The sequence below is a fragment of the Ammospiza nelsoni genome, chromosome 4 (genome assembly GCF_027579445.1).
Source record: "Ammospiza nelsoni isolate bAmmNel1 chromosome 4, bAmmNel1.pri, whole genome shotgun sequence".
Lineage (NCBI taxonomy): Eukaryota > Metazoa > Chordata > Aves > Passeriformes > Passerellidae > Ammospiza > Ammospiza nelsoni.
The window spans coordinates 67,235,439-67,247,710 of NC_080636.1; the positions used below are offsets into that span (position 1 = coordinate 67,235,439).

General features: G+C 39.4%; 1 protein-coding gene across 1 annotated transcript in view; it reads right to left on the reverse strand.

The window, feature by feature from the left end:
• BANK1 (B cell scaffold protein with ankyrin repeats 1) overlaps nt 1-12,272 on the reverse strand; it is a 135,996-nt gene that overhangs the window by 13,359 nt on the left and 110,365 nt on the right. Inside the window, exons 9-11 of the mRNA XM_059470739.1 lie at nt 11,214-11,310; nt 9,421-9,711; nt 6,350-6,637 (exon numbers count right to left, since the gene is read on the reverse strand). Of these exons, the coding sequence (XP_059326722.1) occupies nt 6,350-6,637; nt 9,421-9,711; nt 11,214-11,310 (676 nt within the window). The remainder of the gene's footprint in view (nt 1-6,349; nt 6,638-9,420; nt 9,712-11,213; nt 11,311-12,272) is intronic.

The following is a 12,272-nucleotide window of genomic DNA, read 5'->3' on the forward strand; positions in this document are numbered from 1 at the left end:
TTAAAATTTAAACTGTGTATGCATAGCACCTAGGCAAACAAAACCTCTAAGTTCTTTTTTTCTGGTAGGGATTGGATTGTAAATTAGATGTAGCACAGCAAGAGATGACAAATACACAGAGAATACTAAGGAAGGAATATAGTAGAATGATGCTTATTATTCAGGAGAGGAGAACTCTGCAGATGTTCTTTCACATCTTTTTAGATATATTTTCCTTTTGTCTGTTTTGTTTGCTAACACACCAAACATCACTCAGCATGAGGACTCAAGAGAGGTCACCAATGCAATGCTAACCAGTAAGTTTTGTAAGAGATGATTAATGACCACTCCCAAAATTTATACAAAATATTTCACATATTCAAAATGAAAACCAAAAATTCCAGTGACTCATAACATGAAATCAACTAAGGAAATGGGACCTTGTAAACAGACTTTTTTCTTTTCACAAGGCGAGGCAGCTGGGCATGGATTAAAAGCACAACATCATGAATGATGATGTGAATCTTATGAATCTGATCTAGGTAGGTCCAGGCATTGTGGAGAAGGGTTGGCTGTATAGTGCAAAGTAACAAAGGCTCAAGTTCCAGAAGCTGTCCTGTGAGGGCAGCACTGGTGTCTGGGTACACCTACACCATGACGAGGCAAAGGGAAAAATACTGAGCAGTTTTAAGAGCATCAGTGCAGGAAAACAAGTGACCACATCTACACTGGTACAGGAGTTCTGAACAGGCCTAAATGGGCAGCCTGAAACTCAAGAGGTTTTTGAGAACACACAACAGCCATTTCATTAGAATAAAGACTAGGTGATGCCAAGTGCCCCTGCAGAAATACCAACCTGCTCCCTTACATTGCTGGGGCTTTTCAGTGACAGCATCACATCCACTCATCCTAATTCCCCAGGTTATTGCCAGCCTCTACCTTCCACAGTTGTTTAGTTGGCTGAGAATGAACCACTACATTTTTTCAGACCAAAAGCAAAATGATTTTAAAAGGAATTACAGTGTAATGATGATGTGAAAATCTTAATCCAAAAATAAACATATACTCACCAGCAATTCCCTTCACAATTTGCAGTGAGATTCTGAGTCTGACAAATATGAGCTCAAATCTGTTAAAATCTCAGCAACTTTAGTCACAGAGGGACCTCGGGAGACTCCACAGAGATGACTCCCCTACACTTAAGCAAGATCATAAAAATATTACCAGAACCCCCTCCTTACAGAAGAGGTAAAGAGTGAGTGAGTGAGTGAGTGAGTGAGTGAGTGAGTGAGTGAGTGAGTGAGTGAGGGCACCAGTTAGTTTAAGGAGCTGCTCAGAGGGTGGTGTCAATGTACTATGCACCCCAGTACCATACACAATGAAAACAGCCTTCACATCTCTGCTCTTGTCAGAATTTGAACTTAGTGCATCATGGAAGCTGGAAGGACTTTAGTGACATACTCAAGGAGTATTTGCTCCGGGTGTAAAACCTGAATATACTTCTTTAGTCCCATTTTTCTTGAGTAGAGAAAAGCAAAAAGGGAAGAACTAGAAATATGGTGTTTGGGACAGTTTGGTTTGCAGCCAGACAGCATCCCATAAATATTTTTTTCTCTCTGCACTGTATTCAGTACTTGTTTCAATCTACCAAAGTTCAGATAGCAAAAAATCTGACTGAATGAAGACAGTGGGTGAAGCTGGTATATCACTCCCAACTAGGACTGTAAAACCAGTCTAAGTGTCAGCCAAACAGTGCTTCCTAGTATTTAATTCATGGAAAAACACCCTTAAGTTAGGAATACATAATGAAATTCATCTGCAGTGCAGTACTTTACACTCACTGTAGGAGAGTACTACAAAATCCCTCTGTGGGACATATATGTTTTGCAATTTGCATGGCCTCTGAGGCTTCACTTTGGAAACCCCTGCTATAGAGCATTTAAACAATTGGCTTAATAAGAATTACTGACTCAGAATGAGATCACTGTATTTCCCAGTAATCAGCCTGATAAGTTTCCAAGACACTAACAGTTCTGTTCTGGATTTTATTTATTCACTTCAGTGGGTTTATGCTGTCTGTTCTGTAGGTGAGATATTCTTCTTCCCTAAAAATATCCACTGGATGCTACTTCTTCTGCATACCCTGTGATTTTGATGAGCAATGAGAATGTTATTCTCCACTGGAACAGTAACTAGAAAATATATTTTTCACTTCTAATTTTTAAACCTATGGTGAGGTCCCACAGACAGCTATCTTTGAATAGCAAAATGTTTTCAGTGCACAGAAGAGAAAATACATTCCTTCAGGGATTTGTGAGAAGTTTGCAAAGAAATAAAGGCCATAGCATAGGAAATTTATGCTGTTGTAGGGCAGGTATTCTTGCTGCAGAGAAACCCTTTCATACTAGTGGTCTGTGATGAGAGGTAAATTATTAAACCAGGACAGTAATGTAATCCTTAACCCTGAGGGATTCCTAGTAGGTCAGGCTTCAGAAATGGCAGGGACATTGCAGAAACTCATGCATCTCTCCTACAACTACACAGAGGACTTTGCTTTCCAGCTCACTCAAACTTGTATCAATAGGGAACATTAAAAATTGCACTCTAAACTGAAACCACAACACCTTCAGATGTTTATTTAACAGTTGTTTTGGCAGACAATTGAACAAAACACTGAAATAACCTTCAGAGGAATACTAAGCACCTAAGGAATGGTAAGGGAGCACAGTAAAAGTGCACACCATGTGGACAATGAGCTACTTGGCACCAATTTGCAGCTCCATTGGCTGATGAGCCTTTTACACACAAGATAAAATTCTTGCAGTGGACTAAATTAAAGAACAAATCTACTCTCTGTTAATAATGCAGTCTGTTTACCAGTGTTCAATACAGCAGTTGGAATGTTCATTAAAATTTGAAAGTATAATAAATGAAACTGAGTAAAAGCGATTAGAATATTTATATTTTAAATCTTTCAACTCCTCCATGTTTCCCAGAATTTATGTGTCAGCAAATTCAAGGTAGATGCTCAAACTGTGAATTGTGGTAGTTCAGTTGTGACAACTTTCATCACAGACGGTTTATTGCCTAGGTTTTGAAGTGTAGATCTTGCTCTGAAAGTGACTCTTGTCAAGTCCCATGTTTGCTTTCTATAGATCAACAGTTTCCCTATCCTGTTCTGCAGAACACCAAGTGGGGTAAACTACAGGGAGCAGGCTTTCTGCCCAGTGCAAACTTGATATTCCATGTATTTGAAAGCTGCTAATTACAAAGAAAGCTATTTGCTTGCTTTCTTCTTTGTTGCTATTCTCATGGAAGCACCACCACTTTAGCTTAAAGGAGACATCACTCTTTTGTGATGTCATGGCCTTCATTCAATGTGTGGTGAAAGCACTCATGGAAATTTAGCCATTTAATTTCTCCAGGTGGATATAAAAATAAATTTAAGAGTCACCTGCATGCAATCAAGGAGGCAAAAGGCATTTCTGCTATGCAATGCTTACTTCCCTCCACCAAATAAATGGGCTCATCTATGAGTACATAAAGTACAAGGAAAAAAATGCTCCTCTTGCATATCTGCATGGCACAATCACACCAGCCTCTGCCATCCTTGGGGCACGAAACTTTTCAGGAACTCCCAAAGTACATGGGCATCCATTTGTGAGCAAATGTGTAGCCTTAACACAGCCCCTCTCTGTGCATCATACTCCATTCTGTTTTTCCACAGGATCTGGGTCTTACTGAATGCACAGCTCTGAAGACCAACCAGAACTGTGCAGTGAAGACAATCTGCTTCTTACAGGGATATGAAATAATTTGTTTTAGAGATCAAAAGGTATTTAGCATATAGAAAGTGAATACAGAGGAGGGAAGGATGGCTCAGTTAAGTAACTAGAAGTTGCTCTGCAGGACAGTTCTTCTCTTTCCATCAAAGCCCTACCCAAAGCTCAGACAAGTCATTTAAGGCAGCAATCCAACTTATACTGTCTGATGTCAGAGTACTGACCAGACACACTGAGGATTTAATTTGAAGTTCTGAGAACTCAGTGGCCACTGAAATCAATGGTGTCTCTGCTTTTAATGAGTAAAGTGTTATGTAATTTTGTTCACCTCAAGAATCTTAGTTACTTCATACTGGGCATCCCAAAATTCAGCGGATGCAGAATCAAAGGGTTTGTAACAGGAGGGTCTGAAATAACACATGGGGCCTAGTATCAGGCATGAATTATATTTTAAACAAAATGTGAGTAAAAAACAATGAAAATTTTTTATGCTCACCCACTTTAAACTCTAGATGAAATGAAAGAAAATATCTGCATATGGCTACCTACTTATTGCTGTATTGAAATGTTCCTGGCAGGGAGAAAGGGGAAAACTACCTCAATTCTAACTTTTTGATTATTTGACTTTGCAATATCTGTGGTGCTCTTTTTAATATAATAGATGAAAACAAACCCCAAAACCACCATCAATTTATTTGCTGGATGAAAAATGTGTATATGCATAACTAGAGTATTTTACACTGTTAAAATTATAAAGGAAGGTCTGAAGACACATGCAGGTTTTAATGATGGACTGGAATGAAGTTTCCTGGTTCATACATATGAAACAATTTTTTTAAAATCAAATATAAACAGTCCTAAAATAATAAATTGGAAACTGGAATGTTGCTGGACTAGAGAGAGAATTTTTTAACCCATGTGGAGGAAAAACACTGCCAATCCAAGTAGCAAGAAAACAATCTTTCAGCTGAAGATATATCCCTTCTGTCTAAAATTTCACTATCTAACTCAGGAATTCCTGGACAAAAATGAGATATTCTAGGTCTGGAACCAGCAGGATAGGTAGGATAACAGACACCTGAGTGGGCAGCTGAAGCTTTCTTGAAGTGTTTCCATTTTTCCTCATGAATTGTGTAAGCAAATGGCTGATTACATAGAACTACTGGAAAACAATCTGTCTACCACTACATGCTCATGAAAGCTAAGGTAAAAAACCTGTGTGTGTGAACATATGAATATATGTATATACACACGGTGAACCACAGCCCCATCAGAGCAGCTCCTCTGATAGCATCTGCCTTAGCCAATAAACAAAGTAGAAGCACTCCAGTACAATGAAAGACAGTAAAAACAATTTCCCCAATAAAGCATTTCCACTAAGGGTTTCCAAGTTACAGGACTTTATAATGACAGTGGACCGAGATTTGAGACCGTGCTCTAGCAACCTCAGTAAAAACAGCCATTTCATGACTTGTGGAGCTGTAACAGGCTCCCTATGCCCATCCATTCCTGGATTACACTGTAATGATTCATACTTGTACCTCCTGAATATGCTGAAGAAAGAGAAACTTAATGATGAATGAATTAGCCCATGCATTCAGGCCCTAACCTGGAGTTACAGTCTGGAGGAAAACAGCTAGCTAGGAAGAATAAAAGAAACCACAACTAAGATAGGCATGAAAGAGGAGGTGCTATTCTGTATTTAGTAGGATGTCTTGGGCAGTATTAATTTTGTTCTAGTGTAAAACATGCACAGCATGAAGTTAGTAAGTAACATAATGGTGTCCTTTGACAGCCTATTTTTTTACCATCTATTCTTATGCATTGGCAGGCTTTTGTAGAAGAGGCTGGGGATGCAGGTAGGATGATTTTGGGACTTACAAAGAGATCTCTGCAGTATATCCACTGAATTCCTTTTGTTACTTTCAAATTTGGTTTCAGTCTGAATTGGATTACAAAGATATCTGAAATCCCTTCTGGTCTTGTATTTCCATTAAATAGCTCAAAAGAGTTTCCCAGTTTTCATAGAAGTGGTAAAAAGACATAATTTTTCCTTCAAGAAATACAGTGATCCTATCTAGAAACGCCCATTCCTAGCATCTCAAATTGGAGAAAAGGTATTTAAAAGGAAAAGGTATTTGAAAGAGGAATCCTCACACAGGCATTTATCTCAGAAAAGAGAATTCTTCTCATCAGAAGAAAAAAAAAAAATAAATCAAAGACAGAGATTTCAGCCTTAAGTAAAACCATTTTGATAAAGAAACTGGAAAGAAAGGCAATTCAAATAGCACATTCTACATTGCATTGCTGTAACATACACACTCACAGCTAGCCTAGCAATTCTTCATTTTCTATCATATTGTCATAATTTTTTAAAAGCTAAATAAAAAACTGTGATATTTACTCTGCTGCAAACTGAAAATTATTCAGAGATGTCAGCTCATTTGAAGGGTGAGAATAGGTTGACTGAAACAAGCAACATGTTGGTTTGAAGGCAGTCTTTTAGAAAATGCTACTGCTCAAAAAGAAGAGACCAAGAGAAGAGTCTACATTCCCCCAGAAAATATTTACATGGCAGCAGCACCAACCTTGTACAATGTAGGGAGTGTTCTCCTCCCTGACCAGCGAGCACACGGGCCGGGGCGCAGGGGCTGGCGGTCTGTTCATGATGAAGGATCTGCAGTGCCTCCTTTTCTCCTCCTCCTGCTCCTCCTGCCCCAGGATGAGGTCGTACACTCCTTCATCCTGTGCCACACAAGTGTAGGGGTGCTCCTCCTCGCTGTCCTCCTCATAGGAACCCTGGTCTTCTCCACAGCATGTGGTTGGGAGTCCATCACTCTGCTCTCTTTTACTCCTGTCCATCACAAAAGTCCTCTCTGAAAAAGGAAGGAATTGTATTGCATATACAGGGTAAAGAGAGGAGATGATGACTTATTTTAAAGCTTCAGAGTTTCCTAAAGTAGTGCAGAGACCTCATTTCACTTCTACACTAAAGCATGCTCATTTTCAGAGCATTCTGATCATCTAACTCAGTAGAGAGGATGTCCCAAAGGAATAATTTCAACTTCAGGGCTTCTTCATGATTTCACACCTGATTATCAAATGTAGATGCATAGCTATTAGCCACAAAAAAAAAGGGATTTATTTGCAGAAACACTGAGTGGCCAAGTTGCTCTCAAGAGAGTTACACCAACATGTAACTAACACGTAACTCATGGTTAAGCCAAGTAAGAGGTACCTGTGGCCCCTGGCATTCTGGAAAGTCAAGCTGTTTGTTACCTGTTGCAAAAATGACTTAAGAATTGAAACTTAATTTAGGAAATGTTGGATTTTGTGTTTCCTACCTCTTCCCACAGGGTTTTGAGGACTTTACAAATCTACTGTGGGCCAAGGTGAAAAAGAAATTGAAAAGTCCTCTACAATGTAGGTAAAATGTATGACCTCTTACAATCTATGCTAAGGCTACCAAACCCTCTCCCCTCCAAAAACTTCCGCGTCTCTCTGTATTCCCTATACTTCATATATTTCATAGTAGAACTACTCAGAACTTGCTTTGCTCTAGTTGCTGCCTTTTACAGCATTAAAAGGCATTGCTGGTTTCCCCCATATCTGGGTTTGTTTTGATTTGCCTTAAAACACTCACAAACTGCTGAGTTAGAAGCTGTCACTGAGGCTGGTGTTTCCATAAATGTTTATAACTTCCTTGGCATGATTACCCATCTTTCCTGCAAAAACAGTAGACCTGGAATCCCTGGACTTACTCGTGTTTCCGTCGTGCTATAATTTACTGCCTGCACATATGTGTATTTGCTAAATTTGGCTGTGGCCACTACTGGTGTTTTCAATCCTTTAGCTGCTATTTAAAGAATTACCTGTTTATTTGGTTCAGAGGGGCTAAACAACCTTTGTAAGTGGGATCTATTTGTTATGGGATGTATTAATAGTAGTATGTACCATTAACATGCATTCTGGTTAAGAGAAATGTTTTAAAACCACAAGTGGTGTTAATACACCTGCCGTGTATAATATGAGTAATATTTTATTTCCAGGTCACTATATAAGTTCTGTTTCTTTCTCTGTAGGACATTCTTTCTTTCAACTCCCACAGGGGGCACTCTCAGGCCACTGCCAAAACACAGACTTGAAGAGGGGCCTTGGAGGTACTGCACAGCAACTCCTAAAGCAAGCAGCTGGCTGAAAATATGTATAAGTAACTCATTACAGCTCCTCTTTGAAAGGAAACATCATCCTGATCTGGAGGAATTCTAATATCCCATTTTCCAGTGATGAAACCACAGCAAAACACAGAAAAATTCAGAGCCTGTTTTAAATGAACTAGTCCCACAGGAGCATTTTTAGATGAACTCTGCTTTACCAGCACAGGAGCTGGCACAGGACACCAGGAAACTTTCTCTTCTGGTACCCACATGCAGACAGAGAGCATTTGGCAGAGAGTGTAACATTACTGTGGTGATGTAGCCATATAAGAACTATTCCAAAACAGGCATTTATAACAAAGCTACACCAACAAATCCTGTGTGCCAAAACTGATCCCTCATTTATACACACATATAGATGCACTTTAATGTTAATTTTATGCTGCCCCTCTCTCCCATAGAATTGACTTACGACTTTCTACCTGTAGCTATACCTTTCCTGCACAGCAGAACACAGGATAAAACCCTACCTATAGCAAGCTATTTCTGCCTAATTATGTGAACATCAGAGTGCTTGGTGATGGTAATTTAAGACTCGAATAGGTTACACCACGTTTGAAAACATAGTTAACAGTAATAAGCTGTGGAGAAGCTGAAAAGCAATTTGTGTGCACACGTATCAGCAGTGTCTATAACAAATAAGAAGGGTTTTTTTCCCCCCCTATGCAACTATTTAAAACTGCTATTTAAGCTTGAATTACTTTGCATACTTGTTTTTTGCAATAAGAAAAATCGATGATCATCCCTTCAGAAACAGATGCAATAGAACTCTGAGTTTCTCATCACTTTAATCAAATGAGAACACAAAATTTTAGATTTTTATTCTGGGACAGATGTATTAAAAAAAGGAAAAAAGGAAAAGCATTTGTCAGAATTTCTGCCTTTCTTTTTAATCTGCAATATAACTTTTTACATCTATATAACTACAACATTGGCTCTAATGTAGTAAGATACTGTTACTTCTCTCTGCGTAGCCACTTTCTATTAATTCTATCTGTGATACTTCGAGCTGTATATTAAATATAATTAAATATTTGTATATAAATTCATAATAGCATTTAATGTTTTAAAATGGCAAATAATGAAGTCAACTTGACAAAAATACAGGCTTCATCTTTGTTTCAAGCCTCTCTTGCAAATCCAGTGCACCATGCACTATTTGGCAGCTCTTTGAGATGGGTGGAATGAGGGAAAGCTGAACCCAGGAGCCCATACCACAGCATTACCTGACAAACCTGGTCATGAGTATTTTGATACAGCAAAGATCCCTTGCAGATGCTTGTTTTGCAGAGATAGGGCCTCATATGCACAAGTTTGCCTCGTAGCACTAGGGCCATCCTGCCCAGCTACTTCCACAAGCAATTAAACCAATCTCTGCAGCAGTACATTTTCTGCCCCTGCATGTGTTTGTATCCAGGGTTATTTTCCTCCCAAGATCGTACCTTGTGATGAATTCTTCAGATTGTCCTGTCTTTGGATGCCAGGCAGATTTCGAGGGGGAGGAGGGGGTGGCCTCTTGCAGAAAAAGCAATCTCTCCTGCTCTCTTTGAGCTCATCCCTTACATTGACATACAAACTGCCAGGACTGTTGTGAGGGCTGTATGAATCCTCTTCTTCATCTTCATCTTCTGTCTCCTCTCTGCTGTCTTTTAGGTCATCCTTTTCCTCATCCACCTCAAATTCTTGTTGGCATCTCAATCCAGCTGCATATTGATCTCTTGAGTTCTGCTTGGCTTTTAATATTAAAGAAAGCATTATTTCATTTAAAAATTGCCATCTAGAAGCATTTCTTGTTTCAAAGATTCTTGCAGAAGCAACACAATGGCTAATAAAACTTTTATGAACTGATACAGCAGGAAAGCTGTCAAATTCATACCATCAGTGAAGAGCTTTTTAAATATTTACTAAATCAACAGTGGAAGTTTTCGCTGTATCTTGCTACTCTGATACAAACGATCTTCGTGTGTGCAATGTTAAACTTTTCTAGAGTTGCTGTCAGAAGGAAATCACACACCTTTTCCCTGCCTCCAGAATTTCTATTACCTGACTTTCAAAGCAGCACAGTGCAACACTTTGCAAAATAAAGCTGTAACTCACATGTCTGTGTTACTGCTTTTTGTACAGTGGGATTTGGGTGCTGATTTGAATATCTCTAAACTGAAATAGACATGGTCCATGGGAGACATGACTGCAGACTTATGGAAATAGAGCTCTTCTGTCTCTAGTCTCTTGGTCCACAGACCAAGAACAAAGTGGAGGGACATTAACATGTACATTTTAATCACTATTACAGCATCAAAATTTTAGTAGTCAACCTCACTAATGTAACAGAGTAAACGGCACAATCTGTCAGCAGACCTTACTGAGCCCTTGAGGTAGGTTTCCATCTTGAGTTATCCTTTGGTGAAGCCTGCCTTTCACCACTGATTCAAATGGGAGGTTAGGGCATTTACCTGGCTAACGTGGTACAATTAATGCTCTTTCTCCAGGTGTTCACCCTGAGGTGTTCCCATATACAATGGACAGAGACAGTGAAAATTTTATCAGAGCAAACCTTTTTTTTCACAGTGTCTATCATCTACCTCTATGTGCTAAAGCAACCAGTTTGAACTTAGCAACTAAGAAACATCCTTTTCATATGTATGAGACAGTTGAAAAAATAAAATTGTCAACAAGATTAAAAGAGGATTAAATTTAGTCTCCTAGATCCATGATACTGTAAGATATATGCAAAAATATATGCCATTGGTAAATGCAAACAAGCAACTTTGCAGTTTTCAAGGAGAATGCATATGACCACACAGATCATCAACAGGCTTGTCACCAATCTATGCTTGGAAGTAGGAACATCAAGCTGCAAATGTCAACTATCTGTGCCTCCACACAGAACTCAACTGCACCTGTAGGCAAGTGCCTACAGGTTCTTCTCTGAGAGCTTGGAGAATTCAGCAGTTTTCTAGATTCAGAGTGGAGACCACAAATTTACAGAGTCTAAAAGGAGGGGTGGTTGCACTGAGGTCTCTCTTACTGAGCAAGAACTTTATTATCCCAACTGAATCCCTCAGCTGCCTTTTCCTTTTAGGACATCTGCTCTCCCTGGAAGTTGCAGTAACATGTGGAAATTGAAAGTGTCAGAGGAACTTGCCCTCTCTGCCCAGGAATTCATTCATTTGATGCATGACATGATAGATTAATTTGAACAGTACCAACAAAGCTGTCTAACAACACGACTTACCCATGCCTGGTGGAGCTTCTGAGCCTAACATAAGCTCATAAGTGTCACTGTCTTCCTCTTCCTCCTTGCAATTAGTGAAATCACTTGCTGCATTGTTCTAGAAAGAAAAACAAAGGAGAATATTTGTTTAGTAGCATCATCTCCTGCCCTCACATTTTGCCATTGATATAATATACAATGTTCTGCTAGGAGGAAAGTGAAGACAGAAACATCATGCATTTGCAGTTATGTAGGGATCTACACACTGCAGGCAAAAGGACATCCCTGTGTATCTCTGGATACAGTGAAAGAACACCATGTTCTGACACAAAACACCAAGTTTGCACAGCAAGGATTTAAGCTCACTGGCCTTTTCCTCTCCCTAGCACTTTGCTGGGCTGTCCAGACAGTTCCCAACTCTGCTCCCAGCTGTGAAGCACACAAAGATTAAGAGAAAGATTAGCAACAGAAAAACATGAAGTCCATAGGGCATGACTGAAGAGCTCAAGGGTGCAAGAAATCTCTGGGGAGCTCATTACAAACAGTGGTTTGTACCAAAAGCCATGTGTGTGCTGAAAAAACAGAAATGGGACTGCAAAGCATGTTTGGAGTTCTACCTCAGTGACCAAATGTGGCAGTGTGGTGTTTTGTTCCTCTAGAAAGCTCTTAGTTCACACTGTGCTGTGCAAAATTAGCCCAAGGAGGGTCAGAACAATGGGTTCTCTAAAACATTATCAGTGTATTTCCTCAAGCTGAAGAGGTGAACTTCTGCTCACCTCTGAAAAGCAAGCCTCTAACACAATTACAGAAAGTTCTGCTGTCTAGAATATAGAACACACATTTGTTAATCACTGATTTTCAGAAACAACTGGAATTTCAAAAAGTGTCAGTTTTTTTAAAGAAATCCAGCAGGACCTTGATTCTCATGTAAGTGGGATACAAAACTATACTCTATTGACACAGTGGAGCCCTCAATAATTAATCAGGAGTTTTGAATCACAAAATCTTAACTCCAGGGGTTTGAATACAGCAACCCCAAAGAAGACAGGGAAACAGCATGGTCCATATATCATCCAGTCT